Source organism: Rousettus aegyptiacus, unplaced genomic scaffold (genome assembly GCF_014176215.1).
Source record: "Rousettus aegyptiacus isolate mRouAeg1 unplaced genomic scaffold, mRouAeg1.p scaffold_m13_p_7, whole genome shotgun sequence".
Classification (NCBI taxonomy): domain Eukaryota; kingdom Metazoa; phylum Chordata; class Mammalia; order Chiroptera; family Pteropodidae; genus Rousettus; species Rousettus aegyptiacus.
In genome coordinates, this window is record NW_023416310.1 from 59,393,348 (window position 1) to 59,418,191 (window position 24,844).

The 24,844-nt window shown below is 33.7% G+C and overlaps 1 protein-coding gene across 2 annotated transcripts in view; it reads right to left on the reverse strand.

Annotated features, from left to right (window-relative positions):
• RANBP2 (RAN binding protein 2) overlaps window positions 1-24,844 on the reverse strand; it is a 54,965-nt gene that overhangs the window by 9,311 nt on the left and 20,810 nt on the right. Inside the window, exons 9-24 of one of the 2 annotated variants that reach the window (XM_016162970.2) lie at window positions 24,470-24,679; window positions 23,326-23,507; window positions 23,070-23,245; window positions 22,758-22,881; window positions 21,922-22,083; window positions 21,540-21,677; window positions 21,314-21,460; window positions 20,264-20,434; window positions 20,099-20,182; window positions 17,783-17,918; window positions 14,403-14,497; window positions 8,567-13,565; window positions 8,050-8,127; window positions 5,667-5,837; window positions 4,937-5,029; window positions 4,448-4,626 (exon numbers count right to left, since the gene is read on the reverse strand). In XM_016162970.2, the coding sequence (XP_016018456.2) occupies window positions 4,448-4,626; window positions 4,937-5,029; window positions 5,667-5,837; window positions 8,050-8,127; window positions 8,567-13,565; window positions 14,403-14,497; window positions 17,783-17,918; window positions 20,099-20,182; window positions 20,264-20,434; window positions 21,314-21,460; window positions 21,540-21,677; window positions 21,922-22,083; window positions 22,758-22,881; window positions 23,070-23,245; window positions 23,326-23,507; window positions 24,470-24,679 (7,145 nt within the window). The remainder of the gene's footprint in view (window positions 1-4,447; window positions 4,627-4,936; window positions 5,030-5,666; window positions 5,838-8,049; window positions 8,128-8,566; window positions 13,566-14,402; window positions 14,498-17,782; window positions 17,919-20,098; window positions 20,183-20,263; window positions 20,435-21,313; window positions 21,461-21,539; window positions 21,678-21,921; window positions 22,084-22,757; window positions 22,882-23,069; window positions 23,246-23,325; window positions 23,508-24,469; window positions 24,680-24,844) is intronic. The other variant, XM_016162971.2, reaches the window with a different exon arrangement.

Genomic DNA, 24,844 nt, shown 5'->3' on the forward strand with positions numbered 1-24,844 from the left:
AAAGTCTCAAGAAAAGCCAACTCTCTGGCCACAGCATGAGATGTCATGAAATGGTCCATGTGTTGAAAGATAAGAAGACTTTAAAGAAGCTATTATAACAAGCTCCATGAGATAAGGACAAATACCCTTAAAACAAATGAAAATATTAAAAAATAAAAGATATAAAAAAAATCAAATGGGAATTTTAAAACTGAAAAATACAGTAACAGAAATTTTAAAAATTATACCAGAATACAATTTCCTCTCAAGCTCACGTGTAACATTTACCAGGAAAGACCACATTCTGGGCCATAAAACACAACTCAACAAATTCGAAAAAACAGAAATCATACAAAGTATACTCATAGTTCACAATGGAATTAAACTAGAAATCATTAACAGAAATATAGCTGGAAAAATCCCCAAATATTTGGAGTTCGAACAGTACACATTTTAAATTTAAAAAAAGAGTCCCAAGACAAATTAAAAATGTTTTAAAGTAAATAAAAATTATACAACTTCTTAAAATTTATGAAATGTAGCAAGAGCAAGGAAAGGGGAAATTGTAGTATTAAATGCATATATTAAAAAGAAGATGTAAAATCAATGAACTTCCACCTTAAGACAGAGAAAGAAGAGCAAACCTAAAGCAAGAAAAAAAGAAATAAAGAAAAGTAGAGTGGAAATTAATAAAACAGGAAATTAAAAGGAAAAAAATCAACAAAATCAAAAGCTGGTTCTTTGAAAAGGTCAATAAAATTCATAAACCTCTAGCCAGGCTAAACAAAAAAAAAACAAGAAAGAAGATACAAATTACTAATATCAAAAATGAAAGAGGAGCCATCACTACTGATCCATGGACAATAAAAGGATGATAAATTTTAATGAACTTCATGATTTCATTATGCCCACAAATTTGGTGATGAAACAGACTAATTCCTTAAAGACATAACTTACCAACTGACACAAGAAAATCTGAATAAGCCTAGTTTACCTTTTAAAGAAAATGTATCATCAATTAAATCCTTCTAAAAAAGTAGTAACAAGTTCAGACAGTTTTAGTGGTGAATACTTTCAAACATTTAAAAAAGAAGTAATACCAATTCCTACAGTGTCTTCCAAAAAATAGAAACAGAGGGAATACTTCCTAATAATGTACAAGAAGCAAACTTGACAGAAAAATGGACCAATGCACATTTACATTTGGCAAAACTCTCAATATTCAATAGAATACACAAAGTTAGCAAGGATATATTAGACTTGGAAACATAGCAACAAGTAATTTATCTAACTAATATTTACAGAACACTCCACCCCAAAATAGTAAGACCACACAATCTTCTCAAGTGTACAATGAGTAGTCACCAAGATAGCACTCATTAAATCTTTAAAAACTGAAATTATTCAAAATATGTTCACAGACAATGAAATTAAATTAGAAATCAATAACAGAATATTTGGAAAATCACCGCATACTTGGAAGCAATATACCACTCACTATTTAATGTGTATATCACAAAAAGAATGTCTATAGGAAAGTAAGTATCTTGAACTGAATGAAAGTGAAAAGACCACATATTAAAACTTGTGGGATGGAGTTATAAACAGTTCTTAACAGAGACATTTACAGAATTATATATTTATACTGGAAATGAAGAATGGTCTTAAATCAGTAATTTAAACTTCCACTTTAAAGTCAGCGAAAGCAAAATAAACTGGAAATAACCTTCAATGGATTAATGAATAAACTGTGGTACATTCACACAATGGAGTACTACTTAGTGAAAGCGAGGAACAACCTATTACTACATAGAGAATTGGACAAATCTCAAGGGCATTATGCTGGGTTAGGAAAGCCAGCATCAAAAGTTATATACTGTATGACTCCATTTATATGTTAGTCTGGAAAAGGCAAAAATATAGAAACAGAAAATAGATCGACAGTTGACAGAGGTTATGGGTTGGGGAAGATTTGCTCTATATCCTATTTGTGGTGGGGATTATAAGAATTCAGGTATGTGTAAGAACTCATAAAATATGCACACATATACATACAACAAAGTGAATTTTACTCATGTAAATAAATATGAATGCAAATGAAAAAGGTCATTATTTCTTGATGTACTGAAGCACAAGAGATAATTCATTCTATGTTTGTGTCAAATAGTTAGAGTATCATAGCAGTATTATTCTTAATAGCCAAAAAGCGGAAACAACCCAAATGACCATCAAAAGATGAATGGATAAATAAAATGTGGTATTATTCAGCCATAAAATGAAATGTAGATCTATGCGGCAATGTAGATATACCTCAAAGATATTAGGTGAAAGAAGCCATAAACAAAAGGCCACATATTATAATCTATTTATATAAACATCCAGAATAGGCAAATCTACCGTGACAGAAAGTACATCAGTGGTTATCTAGGGCTACAGGAGTTGAGTGGAAATGGGGAAGGGTGGTGACTACTAGAGATGATGACGCATATGTTCTAAAATTGATTGCAGTGATGGTTGCACAACCAAGTGCATATACTAAGAACCACTGAAACTACACCCTTTAAAATGGATGAATCATATGGTATTAAATTATATCACAATAAATTTCCAAAAATTGTAGGCTAGATTATTTTGGGGAAGGGTGTGTTTTAATTCAGTTCCTAACCCACCCTCTCGTTAGAGTCCTTGAACAGAAAATTCCATGCAAGCAAATCAAATTCTGTTTTATTCAATACTATATCCCCAATTCTCAGCACAGTGCTAGCTCATAGCAAGTGCTTATAAACACAGGCATTTTATGCAAGGTGCCATATCTGAAGAACTTGAATAATCCAATATGAATTAGACTGAATATAAAGTAGGAAAGATGCATTCCAAGAGACTGTGAATCGAAATCCTTTATAGCGTATTTTAGTTTTAATAGTTTTTAGTTCTGTTTCATCTCTGTGTATCAAAGGGAGCTCTCCAGCAAAATGACATATTGTGCCATTTTTCAACCTTTATAGTGTTGATCGTATTTAATTTCTGTACTAAAGTTATTTTTGGACAGCCCCTACTACTGTTACTTAATGAACATTATTATACAGAATATTTTAGAAGATTTTAAGTTACAAAAATAATGAATATTTAAAAGTAACACAATAATAACCTCAAATAAGATATTTCGACACATATAAACATGGTTCACAAAATACTGACAAAAGATACCAAGTTCTTGTGTACCAGCTAAAATGGTACCACAAGGTGGGAAAAGAATAAACAATGTACAATTCAGTCTGTGCATCAGTTTTGAAATTATTTTTAAGTTGTATAATAAATAATTTTAAATAAGTTTAATTATTTTTTAAGTTCTGCACCTAAGAGTAAGGCCACATTAAAATTACATGGTCAACTGCATAATCCAAATGTATTATTAATATACTCTATTTGCAGAATAAATAAAGGCATGATAAAGCCTCTAGCAGACAGCTATCAGAGAAGATAAAGAAATTATATTCTGTGTATCTCCAAGTAGTCCAGGGAAGCTGTGGATGATTTAAAATACTCTTTAGATTTAGCACAGAGAGGCCACTGATGCTAAAACTTCAAATAGTCTGAAGTTCAAATAAATCTATTCTATTATAAATGACAGTGATGTCATTACATTAGCTGATGGCCATTAACTACATGTGCACTGATGAACAAGTTTAAATCTGCTTGAAGTTGGCACATCCTAGGTGGACGGCTGGAAAAAGTAAGCCAGCTATACTCCTCAGAGACACACTATGAAAGGCAGTAAATTTCTTAGACTCAGATCATGTGTCGGACTACATACATCACTCTCTAGCCACTAACCCTTTAAATAAACTACTGCATTCATATAACTACCTCTAGGACTTTTATTTCATTTTAATCACCTTTACAACAAAAAGTATTACTTGATGGAGTAAAGAACCATTCTGAATACATGTCAATATTAAATTGTAAACAATTACTAGGGACTTTGTTTTCTAGTTTCTGTGGAATACAAATTAAGACACCAAGGTATGGATAGCTATTAAAATAATCACTATATTTGAGCTAAGAAAGTAATCAAATCATGAAATTATTGACAAGGCAAAGTATAAGCCAAGAGAATTAATTAGCTTTCAAATGCTGTTATTTCCTATCCATTCTGCTCATCCTAGAATAAACTAATTTGCATGAAAAATGAACCACTTAATACTGTTGCTGGTATTGTGGTAGACATACTTAGAAATATCTGCATCGTCCATGCTACCCCCATTCCCCAAAACCCAACCTATGCACAGAGGTTAACCTTTATAGTTCTCTATGTAGATCAAAATTCTTTCTTCTCTGGACATAGCTGACTGGTAGATGCCCAACTGATTTGCTAGCTCTAACTTATTCTTACCTTTTGCTAAGAACATTCATTTTCTGCATTAACAAAGCAATTGAATCAGAAGGAAAACAATGGAGATGTTCTTACATGAGCTTCCTTAACTTTTTGAAACTCTGATTGAAAATCTTCCCCATTTCCGTTGTCCTCATCAGTATCACTGCAGACTCCACAAAAAAATGTAGGTGGAAGTTTTAATATATCCGCTTTTGCCTTCTCTTCAACTGTTGGTTTCTTTTCCCAAACAATAATACATTCTTTCTCATTTTCTGAAAATTCCATACAACATAAGCAAAAGAACATTAAGATAAAAGTAGATGAAGTCAAATATTCTGTGACAATGGCCATCAATGTCATCTATGAATTAAAGACCCAGGTAACAAGATCTTGAGTGCTAATGGAAAACAAAGACCACCAAGAGAACAATGCTTTTCATTCCATATTTTTAAATATTTTAAATCACCACAGGAATACAGTAGATATTGTAGATTGATAAATAAAACTGATAATTACAGAAATAAGATTGGGAGATTCCTTTGAAACAGATTTTTAAAAGAATAATTAGTAATTTTAACATACCTGTTAGATTTTTTTCTAATGGTCTACATTTTCCTGAGTCATCCAGATATAGTTTTCCATTAAGTTTCTTGACAGCTGTCTCAAAATCTTCATCTTAAAGTATAATTGATTTTGTTAAATAAAAAATCTCTAGCAAATTACAGTTTTCCTAGCCAGAAACCTAGAAATTATCTCCAACTTCACTTTTCCTTACTCCCCACATCCAAATACCAACCAATTTTGCCAATTCTACATCCCTAATGCCTCTTCTACTGTTAGAACTTTCATTTAGACTATCCTTATGTTTGAGATCTCTATTACCATTTTAGCTCATCTTCCTAACTTCCCATAATCCAATGATCTATACCACTACCCAATGTGCCCTACTGAAACTTTGGAGCATATAGCTCCCCTACTTAAAAACATTGATAAGGCACACACAGTTTCCCATAATCAAACACCTGTCTGCCTTTTCACTCTCCCATCTTTCTAGGATTCCCAAGGAAATTATGATTGTTTTCAAATACCTCAAAATGCCTGCCCTGCTCATGGTAGCCATCCAAAAAATGCTTACTTAATAATAAATGCAGTTCTTTCAATCATCACAACCACTGTTTACACATACATTAAGATAAACATCTACCTGAAAGAACAGCATAATGAACTCTAAGAGCAGGCTTAGTATAATTTAGTCATACCTCCCAATTAAGATACATATGAACAGAACACTTTAAAGTAATAAAAGATTTACCATCATCATCTTCCTCACTAACATAATCTGGTCTATTCTTATAGCAGAAGAAAGTTGGAGGAAGTTTAAGTTTGCTTGCAAGAGCTTTTTGTTCAGGAGTTGGGGTTAGCTCATATACAATGAAGACATCATCATCTGAGAGAGGATCTTCAGGTTTTTTCTTCTCTTTTGCTATAACAGAAGTCAAAAAATTGATATAAAGACAAGGTGTTATTAACACCAATATTCTAATTCAAACAAAAACCATGAAATTTATCTTTAGGTTAAAATAGCAAACTGAAAAAACACATATACTTTGATGTGGACAGAACTCTATAACAATAATGAATTACAATTAGTAGACTGATTTAATGTTCTATAAAAAACTACTAAAAACCAAAAAAATCCTTTTACTTACTGACCATTGAAAAAATGTACTATTAATGGCTATAATTTAAAAAGGTATTTAGAAAGTGCTGCCATAACCACATTTGACATATTAAACAATAGTTTAGCAAAATATCCATGCATTTGCAACAACTGAAAAAAATTAAAGCAATCATAAGTAAAAATTAGTGTAAATATAAAACTAATGGAAAGCCAAATTTGTTTAGTTCCGACAAGGAAAGTTAACAATTGCCAAGGATGGTGGGTGATTTAGTAAGACAGGTTTGCATTTTCAAGCATAATAGCGAAATTAAATAAAAACTATTATCCTATAGGTAAGTTATACTGTGAGAATTTCTATAGCTGAAAAACCAACAATGGTTAACAATAAAAGGCAAAAAATGGAGAAAAGGAATTCTTCATACAGTCTTCTACAGTCTATAAAAAAGAATTTCTAGATAAAGGAACTGATAACATAAGCAATTCATGAAGCATATTATGTACCAGGTGGCACTGTTCTATATAGCAGCCTAGATACATGAAGCTATTAAGCACTTAAATGTGGTCAGTTCAAATTGAGACGTGCTCCAAGTACAAAAATACACACTGAATTTTGAAGAGTTGGTACCAAAAAGAATGTAAAATACCTCATTTTTTATAATGATTAAAAATTGAAATAGTACTTTGGATACAATGGGTTAAACTGAATACTAAAAATAATTTCATCTTTTTTTTTTCTCACCTGTTTCATTTTTTAGTATGGCTACTAGAAAATTTTAAATTATACTCTAAGGTCATGTTTATTTCTATTGGATAGAACAGGTCTAGAGACCTAGAGCCCTTTTACAACATTACTTGCCTTTCACTCTCCTTCATTACAAAAAGAGTATCGAGTCCTAGCCAGGAACAGTAAATGAACACCAAAAGATAAAGATCCTTGTTCCAGTTCTGCTGTGAATTGGTAAAGACAACTTGGGCATACTGGACAGCCTGCTGGGCCCTACTTTCCTCATGTCTAAAGTCTCCATCTGTAGGATCCTCTAGGACTGTGACATTCTGACTTGAAACAGAATAAGGTTCTTTGTCCTGAAGTAGTATATTGGTAAATGTACTCGTAGGCCAGGGATTCTTAACCGAGGGCCCTCAGTCTGTGTGCAGGTATATACCCTGTACAGAAAAAAGCTCACACTTTTCACATAATTTCTTAAAGATTGTATCCTTAAAAGTAAAAGTTAAGAGTTGCTTAGGCTGGTCGTATAACTGGTATAATTTAAAACTGAAGGCCCCAGAAATCAAGGATTGTCATTTCATCACTGTACTTGTTTAGCAACCTCTAACATATTTGGGTTGCTCAAAATATATTGTCAGACATTTAACAGTGAATTTTCATTTCCCTAACTTTGGTCCTGGAGGTCTTCAAGAGATCCCACACTTCTTATATTCCACTCTAGTACCAATGTTTACTTTTACAAAAGATCTACACTATATATATATATAAAACATACCAGGTATATAATGGTGACAGCTAAAAATGGGGTCTGCTTTCAAATACAGTATTTTTTTAAACCACTTCCAAAAGAACACCCCTAAAGAGCCATTCTATTTCATGCTACATACATGCTGTTGCCATCACATGTTTGTAGACTGGCTGACATTAGTGGCTAAAGATAAAGGTTAGATAAAATATAGATTTTCATTAAGCAGAGTAAAATAAAATAGAGTAATGAAGTAGAAAGCAGCAAAAGGTAAAGATCAACTACAAAGATCTACCTCAAAATAACGTTATGCAAAAGTGAGAAAACATGACATCCAAGTTCATTTAAAAAAAAAACAACAACAACAACAACTTTAATGGGTGTTATACCACCAAAAGTTACTTGTTCTGAACTGGCATTCTTCAACATGCACACTGGAGTGTTAAGTACTCAATTTCATATAGCCATAGTTACTTAGCTAAAAATTATCAGCTGCTAAAAAAAACTGATGTCATCTCATACCAAGAATTCTAGGGCTATACCTTTGTTCTCAGGCTGTGAGGAAGGGGTGCTGGTCCAAAAAGCCATTGGATCAGATTTAAAAAGACTAAAATTAAATCCTAGAAAATAAAGAGTTTAATTTTTGAACATTTTAGAATCAAAGTGAAAAATAATGATTTTAAAATATAAAAAGCCAGGGTCTCTCAATTTATACCAATTTGGCTGTTTTACTTTTTCATTTATCCCCAAAGTTCACTTTTTGCTCATTTAATAAATGCACTCTGCCTAAGCACGATATAAGTATCATCCAGTTATTAAAATCTCTTAAATAATTTACACACACACTTTCTGCTACTGTTTGAACGAACACTCACAGGTAAATTTATTCAGGGAGAAAAAATGCCTGTGCAAATATTTTTTGGCTGTTCACAAAGCACGGTGTTCATGACCTAGCTTTTAGTAAAACAGTATCCCACAAAAAGTCTTCAGCAAGATAAACATTAAAAGAAAAAAATTAAATAAGACATTATGCTTAATCTATTAAGACTAAGTACTTACCCTTTTCTGGTGTTTTAAATGTGCAATTAGTTGAGGACTCTTCCTTTGGAAAAGCAGCAAAGAGATTTTTGACTCTGCCATCTGAAGATTGTTTGATATCAGAGTTCTTTGACTCTTCGCAATCAGGTTCCACTTTTGTTTCAGATCTACTTTGGACCACTGAACTGGTTTCACTACTGTCATTTTTTACAGGTGCATTAAAACTAAATCCAAACAAAGACCCAGTAGCTGAACTGTTACCAAATGCAAATGGTTTTGATTTTTCACTACCAAAAATGCTTTTAACAGACTCTGAACCGAATACAAACTTTGGAGGAGAAACCACTGCTTTTGTTGTTTCAGATGTGCTAGACACTTCTCCAACTTCTGCCGTTGCATCTGCTATATCGTCACCTTGAATTAAATCTGTCCTCTCTCTTGTGGTTTCTTCTAATACAGCTACAGCAATTTTGCCACATGGTGACTCTCTGGGAGTGGTCGAAAGAGAAACAGGAGGTGTTATCAAAGACTCTTTTTCTTGGGCTATTTTTGCTTCATCAAATATTTTCTTAAATGAGTCTGCAACATCCTGTAGTTTAAAACGGACAGCTAAATGTTCTATTTTTCTTTCTCCATCTGCAAAATCACATGCAGTCCACACCCACACTCTTTCTGTCCCTTTCATATTTTGCAAAGTCATGTCTGGAGTTATTCTATGATTGGCACAAAGTTTTAATACCTGGTCCCTCCTCATCACTATGCGAACTTGCTTATTATCATAATTCTGTAAAATCTTTATATCACCAATGCCTCTTTCTTTCCACTGGCCAACATCTTTATCATACCTATAGAGTTTTGCTCTGTGACTAAAAACAACTTGTTCATTTTCCTCACCACTGGACACTTCAACTAAATCAGGTAAAGGTACAACAGGTTCAAAGTACTGTCCATCTCTCTCTTCTTCTTGAGTAACATCAGATTCTTCATCAGTGCCAACTGAGGTCCCACTCTGATTCAACTTGGCAGGAGACTTAGATGGACTCAAAGCAGACTTAAAACTAAAATTAAATCCTGTTGTTGACTCACCAAAGCGGAAGAGATTTTTTCTCACAGGACTGCTTGCCAATGGAGAAGCATGTACTGAGCTACTACTAACACTATCATCCAAAGCATCTTCCCTTAAATCATAATTATCCCACTCTAACGCGGGCCCAGTGTTTTCAGGATTTTGCTTGGTAGTTGTGTCTGAAGCACTGACAGCACCTACATCTGAACTCTTACTTTCTTCCTCAGTGACTTTTGTTTGATCATTTGTCAAAAATGTTTTGAAATCTTTTAGTCCACTCTTCATTTCTTCAGCTCTCTGTATTAACTTGGCGGCTCTGCCAGTATCTACCAGTTTATGGGGAGTCTGAAGTGGTATATCTAATAGAAGTCGCTGGCATTCCTCAAATTTCTGCTTGAATTCTTCAGCCAGCTCTGGTGTTTTAAATTTTGCTGCCAGTTGCTCTAGTTTAGCATCGCCATCAGAAAAATCACTGGCTAACCACATCCATGCTCTATCTGATCCAGAGAGGGGTTTCAAGTTCATTGTAGTTGTTATCCAATGATTAGCACACACTTTTAGTACTTGTTCTCTTCGCATCAGCATTCTTAGTTTGCCATTGACCTCATTTTTGAGAATTTTTAAGTTCCCCAAACCCCTTTCTTTCCATTGACTTATCTCAGCATCAAATCTAAATAATTTCACCCGCTGTGAATAAAGAACTTTTTCATCTTCTTCTCCTGTTACAAGTTCCACTTTTTCAGGCATTTGAACAACTGGTTCAAAATGGATGTCATCACTATCCTCAGTCTTATAGGCATCATCATCTTTCTCAAGATCAGAAGTGTCGGCCTTATCAGCCATTTTAGTAATTTGCAATGAGAATAATTTTTCTCCAGCACCTGAAAATCCCTTGAAATTAGGGTCCTTTTTGCCGAATTGAAATCCTTCCCCTGTTGATTTTGCCAGATCTGCGAAGGTAAAAGTGCTACCACTTTGACCAAAAATCACACCACTACCATTCTTCTGACTACTAACATCCTGAGCCTGAACATCAGCGTCATTTTCAAGGGGCCTTTCACTCGTCTCTTGATCTTCTGGCTCCTGAATGCCAAATTTAAATCCATCAGCAAACACAGGAATAGAAAAATTAAATCCTTCTATTGCTGACTTAGAGTCTGTATCAGAAGAATCTTGAAATGTAAATGAAGGTATATTTTCTTGATCAATATGCCCAAATTTAAATCCTTGTTCTGTGATGCCAAATTTAAAAGCTTTTTCTGAAAAGTTACTTTTAAATCCTGTTCCCACCTGACTTCCAGAAGAGTCATTTAACTTAGTTTTTGAGCCAAATGTGAAAGCTGATTGAGTTTCTGCAATAGGTTTATGAGTTGGTTTAGAGGCCGCACAAGCCACACATCTTAAGGAAGAACTATCATTTTCCACAAAACAAACCATACAATCCCACTGTCCTTCCTTCTTGGTGAACATTCCTTCAAACCCACCTTTGGTGGCCTTGCTTGTCTCTGAAGTACTGAACTTAAAAGAGGCAGGTGCTGGAACAGCAGAAGTAGATAGGCTCAGTTTACTTGGATTCTGACAAGCAACACATTTTGTAGAGCTTCCTTCATTTCGTACCAAGCATGTACTGCAATCCCACTGTCCGTCCTTCTTCGCAAACATGTCCTCAAATCCACTCTTTGGAGTTTCGCTTATCTCTGAAGCATCCAACTTAAAAGAAGTAGGTGTTAAAACAGAAGATGTAGGTACACTTTGTTTTCTTGGATTCTGGCAAGCAACACATTTTGTAGAGCTTCCTTCATTTCGTACCAAGCATGTACTGCAATCCCACTGTCCGTCCTTCTTAGCAAACATGTCCTCAAATCCACTCTTTGGAGTTTCGCTTACCTCTGAAGTACCAAACTTAAAAGAAGTAGGTGTTAAAACAGAAGATGTAGGTACACTTTGTTTTCTTGGATTCTGGCAAGCAACACATTTTGTAGAGCTTCCTTCATTTCGTACCAAGCATGTACTGCAATCCCACTGTCCGTCCTTCTTAGCAAACATGTCCTCAAATCCACTCTTTGGAGTTTCACTTATCTCTGAAGCACCAAACTTAAAAGAAGTAGGTGTTAAAACAGAAGATGTAGGTACACTTTGTTTTCTTGGATTCTGGCAAGCAACACATTTTGCAGAGCTTCCTTCATTTCGTATTAAGCATGTACTGCAATCCCACTGTCCTTCCTTTATAGAAAAAACAGATCTGAAATCATTGTTAACAGACTTAGGAAGATCTCCCTGGCCAAATTTAAAGGAAGGTTGTTTAACAAATGAAGATCCACTTTTGTTAGCAGACTTTGTATTCTGGCATGCAATACATCTAGATACAGTAGGTTCATTTCTCACTAAACAAAAACTACAATCCCAGTGACCTTCTTTCTTTGGAGTCATCAACGCAAACCCATCTGGACTATTTTCTGGGCTAGCTTTAAGAGTAGAAACAGTTTCAACTAACGGTGGGCCGAGCAGTTCTTTATAGCTTGGGTTTAGATTCTGGCATGAAATACATTTCTTAGCAGTTGCAGCATTCTTTAATGAACAGCTATTACAAAGCCACCAAGAGCCTTCTTTCTTTGCTACTTGAAATTCAAAATTCATGTTTCTGACATCGGATTTGCAAATATCCTCATTATCATGACCTGTGGGTTCTTGTACGATTCTCAGAGATTGATTTGTTTTTGTGGCTACCTTTGTTCCTGAGGCTTTTAAAATGTTCTGGGCCTCTTCAAACTTGCACTTAAAAAGTGCTGCTTCCTCAGGAGTTTTGAATCTAATAGCAAGTTGTTCTGGTTTGGGCAATTCATCTGCATAATCAAGAGCATGCCACACAAAAGATCTGTCGGACCCAGTATTTGGTGTCAGTTTCATATCTGGACTGATGTAATGATTTGCACAAATTTTCAATATTTGCTCTCGTCTCATTAGAAGGCGAATTTTACCAGATGTTTTATGCCTCAGTATTTTTACATTGCCAATTCCGCGTTCCTTCCATTCTTTGGATTCTGCATCAAAACGGAACAATTTTGCACGATTGCAAAAGAATTCTTCTTCATCTTCTTCACCAGTTTTTACTTCAATTTTATCAGGAAGAGGGACCACAGGATCAAAGTGAGGGCCATCATCATCATCATCACCATGGGCACTCCCTCCATCTGTTTCATGATTCTTCTTGGCCAGCTCTGGAGCAGGTGTTCCAAATACTGATTTTCCCGGACCATGGAAAGTAAACATATCATCATTTGGATGAAAACCAGAATTCTTTTGCTGATTTGGGCCTATGTTTTCAGTAAATGAAATTCCAGGTACATTTTTGCTTCCAAAATTGAATGTATTTCGAAGTCCAATAGTTTGACCAGCTTTTGCTCCACTGTAACCATCTTCTGGCAAAGGTTTATCTGAGGTTAGGAGACCTAAAAGGCTTTCGTTTTTATTGTAAGCCGTAGAAGGGGGCTGAGTCACAACCTGCGGTGAGGAAAACGTGAAGTCACCATCATTTGATTTGAAATTTGAGTTAAATTTAAAAGGAGTTGGTTGGGTTGTATGTGTAGGTGCTGTCAAAGATGGCCTTACTCCTTCGCCTGCCACGGGCTGGACAAAATTATTTTTTCCAAATTCTATAACCTTAGATTCTGCAGATCTTGAAGCATGAGCTACAATTGGAGGTTTTGTGAAATAACCTGGTTCTGGCAAAGGTGGGTTTGTGTTTGTCTGTTGAACACTGTAATTAAAGTAATCATCACCCCTAGGTGACAAAATTCCTGTGGCAGGAGACTCAAAACGCAATGGAGGAGGACCATACATCTCTTGAGAGAACATACAAGCAGGTGTGCTTTGCACTGGTGGTGTGTGCATCTGTTGTGGATAGGCATAAATATGCTGTTGAGGTGGAAGCCTATTCATACCATAAACTGGACCCTAAAAGAAAAAAAAAAGTTAATTTCTTTGTAATTTCTTCGTCTACAAAACTATAGATATCCAGATAGAAACCAATTTTCACAAACCACGAACATGAGTATTATAAGGTTGAGATATCATTAGGTAATGCAGTATATCATTGAGACAATATTACTACAAAGATACTTAGTTATATTTCTTCTTGGCATACAATAAAAATTGCCTTAATAACAACATCTTAAAAATTTAATTTTCTTACAATAAATTCTGTATCTTCTTCCCTCCTAAGCAATGTGTCAAATGATGTTAACAATAATGATGACTAACATTTACTGAGTATTTACTGGTGAGCACTGTTCTAAGCACTTTACATATATTATCTCATTTTAATATCCTCAAAAACCGTATAAAGGCATTATTATCCTCATTTTACACATGAGGCAACTAATGTGTAGAGAGGTTAAGATACCTGCCCAAGGTCACAATGAGCAGAAGAAAGCTTCACATTCAACTACTGTTATAATATTGGGGTCTTGGCCACTTTGGGCCTGGAAATACCTGCCACATAATGATTTATTAAGGACACGCTAGTCCTATTTCTGTCAAAATAGAATGAAGGACCCACATCATCCTCCTCCACCACCTCTACCTCCACCACCACCACCACCAGCATTTAAAAATATTCTAAATGCTAACACTTATTGCAACATAAAAATGACTAAGAAGAATGACTTCTGTATCTAAAGAGAAATGTAAAATATCTGCGTCTTGTGGGACAGATAAGTTTTAATGCTGAACTACTTAAATTTCTCTGATGAAAGCCTGAACAATTAAAAAGGAGATATTTATAAATGTTACCTTTGTGGGAGTAACATTAGCTGCTGGTCTGAGAAGATACGGGGAATTATATGCTGGTGACTGACTATAATATCCTGAAGGGCCAGTAGTTGCAACTAAAAAAAAAAAGAAAAAGAAAAAAACAAAAAACACTTAAAAAAAAATCTTAACTATAGTTAAGAAATATCTAGGCAAGAACTATAAATACAAAATAGAAATCAAAGAAAGATTTAACTACATAAATTCTTTTAAAATTTCTATACATCAAAATACACCAGAAAGATCACTAAATCACAAACTAGGAAAAACTGTTAAATATGACACGACGAATAAGAAAGTAGCACCCCAGTAGTCAACAAAAACAAGCGCCTCACAACAAGCATCGAAAAAGCAAGAAGTGGTTGGTCCATTTTCTAAGAACAATTAGTATGATGTGAAAGCAGTCATGCTCAATATAGGAAATATTGGTAATACACTAGTCAGGAACCAAAATGCATCTCATGGTTTCAGGGTCATGTTTTTGAAGTGAGCCTTGAAAACCTGCACAATGATAAGGATGCATTTTATAAACTCAAATTGAATTTACTCAGGTCAAAACTCACCAGACAAATTCATGGAAAGTGATCTTACAAGTAACATTAAATGTGTTCCTTGGGGCTGGGGGCAGGCAGGGAAAAAGGACACATCATGACCGACACGCATGTTGATGTTCAAATTATTTTTTTCATCTATTTTGTGTGAGTTTTACCAGGAAATCAACAACTAGAAGACACTCATGTTGATGGCAAACCACAAACAGTCATTTGCCTAATCTGCTTTATGAACGTTTTACCAGAAAACAACTTAAAGACTATTTATGCCTTCACTCAAAAGAAGAAATGGAAATTGTGACCCAAGAGATGTTAAACGATGGATTCTGATAAGCAATGAAAAAGACCTAAAAAAGGCTAGACATCCTCGGGGGGGGGGGGGGCGTGGGGGAAGGAAAATGCTGAAGAAGCCCAAGTCTGAATTTAGAAAACTAATGGAACTGCCTGGTGAAGATCATTATTTTGGAATATTTGTGGGAGAATATAAGCATAGAACAAGCTGACGGACATGAGCCAAGAATCATAAAGTGTGAAATTTAACTAATGACTTTATCAGTGACTAGTGATTTTTAATAGTGGAGAAAAAAAAATTAAAGAGTTCTTATAAACCTACTACGAAAATGAAGTTAACTCAGGAAATGTAAGATTACGAAGTGTTGAGCATGCCTGTTATAAAAAATAAAAACTTAAAAACTGATTCTATTTTTGTTCTTAGAAACTGGCAAAAAGTTTTTATAAATTGATAATAGTTAACACTACATAAGAGTATTAAGAGATGGACATCATCAGATACTGGTTGTAAGAATGTAAACTGCCATTACTTCTAGAAAGCAATCTCTCAACACAAAAGAATTTTTTAAATACCCTATAATCCTAGGAATGTGTCCACTTTATTTATAATAGCAAAAACTGGAAATAACAAAAAATCAAGGAATAAAATTTGCAGTATTTCCACATAATGGGATACTTTGTATTCATTAATAGTATTTTCAAAAAACATTTAATAGAAAAATGCTTTTAAGTTAAAGTAGTGTTTTAAAAAACAGGCTTACTCACCTACATACAACATAAAAATATGATAAAAATTTCACTAAAAATTCCTTATGTATACAAAGAAAAAAGACCAGAAGGAAATGCTTCAAGTGTTAATAGAACTCTATGTGATACGTTAGCTTTCAGTTTTCTTTACACTGTTCGGTGCATCTTAATATTTCCTATAAGCTTACTGTTTTTCAATCATCTTATTTTAAAAAGACAAGGACCATCTAGGAATATTTTTACTTCCATTAAGAAAAACAAAATCTGTGAACACAGAAATGGGAATCAGGAGACTTGAGCTTCCTTTCAGGCCACAAAGCTGCTCTGTGACCTTGTCAATTAGTCATTTAGAGTCTCTATTTTTTCGATTGTAAAATGAGGATGTGCTGCTTCTACGTATTTCATAGGGTGATTGCAAGAATAAAATGAGATGATGTGAATGTTGTTTATATTTAACAACCAGAAGACCTTTTATGACTGTATATAGAAAAAGAAGCAAAAATTGTGACACAAAAAGGTGTCAAATGATCAATTCCACACAGCATTCAAAAAGCCCTAAAAAAGGCTAGCCGCTTTACTTACTTTCCTATACTAAGCTCTTTATAGTGCATAGAGTTTGTAAGTGAGCAATGTCTGAACTCAACAGCTAATATATTTATCTATGACTTAAGACATTTAGTAAGTTTGACTTTACAAAGACTTTCTATTATTTTGCCTGCATTTAGAAGACACCATCACAAGAGGACAGTGGGGCAGCCTTAAGTATGGCCCTAGGGACTATCACACAGAAATGTACTAATCTAAACTAGACCATAACATTCTAAATCTTTCCTAGGTTAAGACCAATAAGAAAAAAATATGTGCTATTACCATTTCAGGAATCTGTCTCATGTAAAGGAAACCTATTTCTGTTATCATTTCTGGGTACCTGGGAGCAATATAGCATACTGGCAAATGGCTTTAAAGTCAAACCACAAGAGTTTGAACCACAGCTCTATCCGTAATTAACTGTACAATAATGGATATGTTACTTAACCTTCATAACCCATTTCCTCATCTATAAGTTAGGATTAATAATAGTACTCTGGGTTACTGTGATTAAGTAACACTACATAAACAAAGGACTTTTGCACACAGACAACCCACAGGAGGTACTATTAGTATCCTTTGGTTCATTAAGTGTTTACTCACTGTAAGTAAACACCTAATACACACCTACACTTATACAAAGGCCCACAAATACCATGCAAGTCAAGTATTTTCTCCACATTTCAAATAGACAAACTGGCTCTGAGAAGTTGGTAAGTGTTAATAGCACAACTTCAAAATCTAGTCTGGTCTAGCTTCAAACTCCTCCCTTCTACAGATGACCAAGTATTTCAAAACAAGTAAGATTTCCTATGAATGTCATACCTCTGAATATACCATCAAAATAATTCCCAGGAAGTTTAAGTTTTTAATTAGGTATCTCTTAATGTATAATGATATCAGTTAACATTTTCAATTATAAAAAGTAGTCTAAGCTCCTCTCATATATGCATTAAAGGGTTTTTTAAGGCTTTATATACAGGATCGTATAAAGCTTTTATTTTGCTTTGATTTCCAAAAATCTCACTAAAACCAAAAATGCTTAAACACTGTAAAAGCAGACATGTATAGACATGTATATAAACAAATGTATGCAGACAAGGTAATTTCATAAGTTATCTGTTTAAGGGAAGGAGAAATACAGTGATTTTACTACTATCTGTAATTATCTAGTTGCTAGTTCACCTGTTAGTGGTGCCCCATGAAAAGTCTGTGATCCCTGATATCCATCAGGCACTGAATCTGGTCCATAACATTCTGCAGGCCAACGATGTGGGGCCCCTGAGTTACTGCTGTTTAGTTTCAATTCCTGCATTTCTTTCTGTTGGAACAAGAAAAAAAAATTTTAAAGCAATTATATCATGCCAGTAACAGTGTTAAATTGGAATAAATATTTTAAATTTAAATACCTGATGATGCTTTTTAAGAGATTCCATATTCCAATAAGATCTGATTACCAAGTACTGATTTAAGAACATGATCCTTAATTTGTTAAAAATTTATTTGCTCCCATTCTTTCATTCCTTAGCACCATTTTCAAATTCATTCATTCTACATTAGAGTTAGCTCTAACCTAAACTGAGTAACCTCTTAAATGGCCTCATCTACACTTGCCTAAATTAATCTCTAAAGTTCAGCTCTAGCCAAGACACTTCCGTGGTCAATAAAACAAGCAATTACAAATTAAAGTCCTTTATCTGACATTCATGGTCCTCAGTATTACCTTACATATCCTTCCAGTGTATCTCCTTTCCATAGTTTTACTCAGTCCATCTTAACTACTCAACATCCCAAATTACCTCCCAATACTAGTTGTCAACATATCCACATTTGATGTAACAATATATTCTAGGGACTTAAATTCTTACTCCATGACACAGGTACATTAACAAATACTAACTTACATCTTAAAATGAGAAAAAAAAAAAAAAAAGATGCAAGAAATAGCACAGCTAGAATTCAAATCAGATTTTACTCCAAAAATGTTTTTTTATAACACCACTCTGCTGCCTAGACAAAATGGCAGACATATTGCCTTCTAATGACTGCTATGTGGCTAGCTATCAGATCTGCCATTTTAAAGACAACTAAATAACAACGCCCTCCCTAACCACAGAACCTACAAAATGTCCCTTACAAAATAGATATTTATTAAGAAACTATGTCTTTTCTGAAAAAAACTACAGTGATATTGGACAACAGGTCACTTTTGAAAACATTATCAAATATACTCTAATCGGGCCCAGCTATCTAACCAGCTATAACTGGTATAAGAGAAAGATCCAACATATCTACCACCTTCTTCTTGAGGTGTTTTCAAATACAAATTTCCCAAAAGCCATTAACTAACTATTGGAGTCAATTTCTTAAATTTTCAAGACAATTTTTTTCTCACTTATCCATTTATTTACTATGTTTACTACAGATGCTGTACATTCATAAATAAGAAATTGGTAGAATCAAATGGAAAACTTTACTGGTCACTACCAGTATCTGGACCATAGTTATGAACATGCAATTAATACTATAATCATAATTTTAAAAATTCAAACAACTAGAAAATGTAATGAGAACTGGTTTCAACAATTCTCACTTTACAGATGAGAAGCCAGACAGAAAAGTAAGAAAGCGCCTGGCCCAAGATTCGTAATTAACAGCAGAATTAGTACTAGAACCTAGCTTTTCAGGCACATGGACTAGTGCTCCACTACCCTTCCCCAGTATAAAATGTTGGGTGCCTGAAACCTATATGGTATGTCGAGGTTGTATGAAATATTGTAACAGACCACAAGTAAACAAAATTAATATATAAAATCTTTATGCAAGTTCAAAAGTTTCCCACCAAACAGCATTCTTTAATTCTCAGACATTGCTGATAGCACAGTAATAATCACACACACAATGATTTCATTGGTGTAACTTTAGAAGTATGAGTGATTTAGTTCTTGCTCAATGAGCATGAAACAACCTACTTGCACATCCAATTCCAAAAAAGTAACACTCCTTTGAGACTCATTGTTAAGGGCATTTTCACAGTCAAAATAAGATTATGTACATATAACTATTCCTTACATAATTAAGTCAAATTCCTATAAAGTATTAAAAAGATAAGAGACTTTTTGAAGCTCAGATCACTTGTCAATTCCTAGCTGTAAATTTGACACACACCACCAGTCAGTCTGAGAAATGAACCCATAGATCAACCAACGTATGGTTAGTACATTTCACTGTCTAATTCAATCACTTGTAGACCTTCTCATGACAGGTTCAATGTTGTGTTTTGGATAAAAGAGTAAATTTATGAAGGATTCAACCTGGTAGAGGAATAGACATGTGAAATTTCAAAAATATGGTGACAATATGGAGATAAGTAAAACAGTAGGCTTCTACATAAGTATAGCAATGAATCATTTAGAAGAGCTTTAGAAAGAAGTGAGGGAGTGGTCAGGAAAGGAATCTTGAAATAAAGGCGGCAAAATTAAAAGAAATTAAGGGATTTACCTTAATGGCCTCTACTTGTTGGCAGATCATTTTCAGTAAAGAATTCTGGTCTTCTGCCCATTGAGGTGGTGTTTTGGAAGAATACTAAAATAATAACAAAACAGTATTGAAAACACTTAGAACAGAAACATATTCTGCAATGGAATTCATTTCTTCCCCACTTACCTTGTAACTTTTACTTGGTGATAGAGAATAGGGAGATGGTGTAGAATGTTTTATATCTGACTCTGCATTTCGCAAAGAACCATTTTTATAAAAACCTCCTTCACTATAGTCCTCAAGTTCCTGCATGACTGAATTAAACATCTCTTTTACAGACTCCAGGGGCACAGGTAACTAAAAAACAAAAGACAGGAATCAAAGGCCTCGTTGCAAAAATACCAAAGTAAAAATTCTTAAGTAAATGGAAAGATTTTATTTTACTAATTTACTTTTTTTCACTTTTGTATAGCAAAACAGTATAGCAACCACTTTTGTGTAGTAACCACTTAATACTTTAATAACAGACATAAAACTGCTATGTAACCTAAAGTCTTCTGACTCTAAATGTGCTGTTTGTATTCTTTCTATTACCCATAATGGCCACCTGTAGAAGAATGCTAACTTGGGAAATTTTTCAATGTAAACAAAGTTGCTGACGTCTAATAATTCATTTTGAATGGGGAAATATAGATGCCAGAATACAGCAGACAACATAAAACCTAATCTAAGAGCAGCAACGGAAATTAATCAAAAAAACAAAAAAAAACAAAAACAAAAACGTGTAAAATTGAATGTAATTAAAGTTAATACCATCATGACAGTTTCAAACAGCTAAGAGTTAGAAAAACAGTCCATAGCAGATGGACAAGAAATGCTCTGAAGTTTATCAGTCATTTACTTTCAATTTCAGTAAAATGTTTAAATGCCAAATTCATTAAGATCCAGTCCTTCGGAATATTTGCTTTGATTACATTGCCAAATAATAAATGCTCTACCTTAAAACCTTTTCTAATTCCCCAGCAAGCATCTTCACACAGTATAAATCCAGATTCTTGATTTTAAAAAAGAAATACCAAACCTAAGACAGAGCAATGTTAAATATTTACACATATACCTCTTCTGAACATTAATTATAATTTGTTAAATATAATTTTTTTAAATTAACAAAATATAAAACCAAGGCAAAAATAATCATTAACCAATTATCAATAATAAAAACAACCTGCAACTTACTTTCTTGACTACTGAAAGATCTGAATCACTGTCATCTATAATCTTTAGTAAGTAGTCTCTAGTTTTCCTCAGATAGTTTTTGCATTCTTCTTGTTCTTCAGGAGAAAGGGCATCATTTTCAATGCCTTCTGCTTTTCTGCGAAAAATCTACACAAAGAATGCTTTTATGAGACAATTAGGTTTTTAAAATAAAAAAAAATTTAATTCAAGTTAATTCAATACTTACCAGTGCAAGGTTCCAATAAGAAATAACGCTTTTTATAGATTCAAAAGCAGTCACAGCATCTTCTATATTTCCATTAACTGCATCCAATACAGCAAATGCTATGTGTGCTTCTTCTTCATATTCACCAATTTCAGATGCCTGAACACATTTAGTAATTTTTAGTTTAATTGCCTCTACCCAGATCAGATTATCAACCCAAATAATTTCATATGATCTAATGAGATTAACATCTCAGTACTTTTTTCTGACTGCTAGTGGATTTAGAAAACAAGACTACCATTAAACACTCAGGCAATTAATTTAAGCAATTTTACCCCCTTTTCTTTGTTTAGAAACTGGAAATCCACATCCCCAGTTAATTCACAAAGGAATCCTCCATTACCTGAATGTCTGCACTATGAAAATGTTTAAACAGAGGGTCAGTAGGTTCAGGAATACTGCTCTTCTTTTTGATTATCTTCAACAATGGCAAAACCTTCTTCCAGTAATAAACACTTCTGCCTATGTATTCCCGTTGATCATAAAAAGAATTAAGACCGCTGCCCTAAAATAGAAGGTTAGAAGCATACAACCTAAGGAACACAAATGATCAGATCTAAAAATTCATTAATAAGTGGCCTGAACTGGTTAAAATTTCTTATCAAAGCCAAAAAGAATCTCAATTTACATGCTCAACTTTCTAAATACTGTAATAACCACTTTAAAACCAGTGAAAATTCTAGACCCAGCTTTTAAACACTGTCAATGACATTAACCTAATAGGCAGCATAATCTATTTTTAAAACTTTGCCCATTTTTTGATAGCTGAAATCTGTCTCTCTCTAAGTGTCAGCTTGGTCAAAGTGCTAAACGTCTACACCTAATCTGGCACGAAACAGACCTCACATGTTTACAAGATCTATAATGCCCTTACCTACAAAGCTCTGTCCAACTGAATGTTAAAAAGTTTCCAATCTAGACAATAATTACCCCAACTTAATTATTAAGTAAGAACAGCTAATACTCATGGAACATTTACTGTGCCAGACATTGTTCTAAGTGCTTATATAGTAACTATATTAACTACTACCTGACAAGGTTATAAAAATACATTTCACCTGGCATAATATGAATAACCTGCCACTATTTTTAGACCTAAATGATTTTCAATGAAAAGTTTATAATTCCTTAAAAAATAAAGTAATGTTCTTAAAAATGCTTACACTTTCATAAACTTACCGTTTCCTGAAGGTATTGAGCCCAATGTATAAGCAGAGCAGGTTGAAGGCCATGTTTTCCCTGGCCCCTTAGAGTATGTATGTCATGCTGAACTAGAAGTCGCAGTTTTGCTGAGGTTCCAGGGCTAAAAAAAAAGTTTTATTTATTATAATTGATTTATACACATGTATTTTGGCACTTACATGTTTGTTAATCATCATGAGAATTAAATGTCATAAAATTAAATACTTAGGAAATAAGTTTTTAAATTATGTTTTTAAATGAAAACCCCATACAGAAAGTAAAGGAATAAATTTTTGTTTTACTACTTACATTGCTTTTCTGTGAATTAGATTATAAACTGCATCCCACCAAGACTTTTGTCTCTCTGTACAAAGCTGTTTACACACAGGAAGTGGCAAGCATAGTGGCTGATAGAAGTTGTAGTGAGAACTACATTTCTCCTTTAATTGTAAGTGGCTGGTATATATTACTCCAAGTAGAAATACCTGTTTTAAAGAAAATTAGTTTAAGTTAGAAAAAATTAAACAAAACTCAAAATTTTTAATTTGTTAAAATCTTTGCTTACTTCAAGATCTAAAATACATATTGATTCAGGTGCATTTGTTTCAAGTCTTGAGGTTTCCTGGGGCAAATGATGAAATAGCTGTTTTAGCCATTTTTGAATTACAGGTAAGGTAGGCAATGAATTCCACTGTAAGCCAAGCCAGGTAAGATGCTGAAGGCTACCATTATGTGCTCGAATAGCACCTGAAATAAAATGCAAAAAAATGGCTTAAGGTTGTGAAAACTTTTTTTGTGCCATCAGTATTGCCAACAACTGACTCATATTAAATATATCTTAATTTTATAACTGATTTTCTAATCACAGCTGGGGGAAATTCTATGATAAGCAAAATCTCATGTTCTCATTAAAGGTATTCATACTTTATGTCTAGAAATTTTAATAAAAAGTTATAATAAGGTTATTTTCAAGTTTGTCTAGGAAAAAAAAAGAGACTCACTAGAACTCCATAAACAAAATCTGACAGAGGCTAGATAAAGAAGAGCCACCCAATAAGAAATCTTGAAATAATGTATTTTTCTTTCAGTAAAGAGTCATTAAAAGAAGCAGACACCATTATATTAATCAATTAGGGTAGTAAAAAGGTCTTTTCTTCCAGAAGATATTCAGTACTGAAAAAGTTACAAGCTTCTAGAAGCATAAAGAGTATGTATAGCCTTTTTTGACAATATGACAATTTGCAAGAGACTTTGACCCGATAATTCTATTTTTAGGAATCTATTAAAAAATTTGAAATGGAGAGATTTTAAAGTTTTAATCACAGTATTATTTTTAACAGTGAAAAAACTGGAAACAACATGAATGTCCAACAACAAAAAGTGGCAAGCAAATTATGGCTAATTCATAAAACATTATATTACCAGTAAAAGTCATATTTACAGACACAGATATGATGAGAGAGAATCTGAAACAAGATGAATCATATGCACAGTAAAAACAACTATTTAGACAAATTACATATGCTACCACCACTGCAACAACACCCTCTCAAAAAAAAAAAAAAAAAAAAGCTGAAAAGAATACAGGAAAACATTAAGTTATTATTTCTGGGTAATGAGATTATGGGCAATTTATTTCCCTTTCTGCATTTTCTCCTAACATAAAAGGATTAAAATGTAAAATGTTTCCTTTTAAAGACACAACTTACCAACATCATATCTAGCCAAATCATCAAGCTCTGGTGCTTGTACATCAATGTTTCCAATATCATCACTACCAAGGAAAGAGCTATCCTTAGGTGACTGACTAGAAAACAGAGCATCATATAATGCAGATTGCCCACTTTTATTGGCAAAGGATTCCACCACTTCTTTTAAAAAATCTTGCTTGTCACGACTTAAGTTTAGCAGCATGTGCCCTGAAAAGCAAATTATTTCCATCATTTAAAATAAACAGACTGTTTTTACTCACATCTCTCAACAGTTTTATTTATATATACCCTAAGAGGAAATAATTATCTTAGACCTAACACTCATCTAACCAACAACCCACATCTGGACAATAAAGAGTACTTATGCAAAAA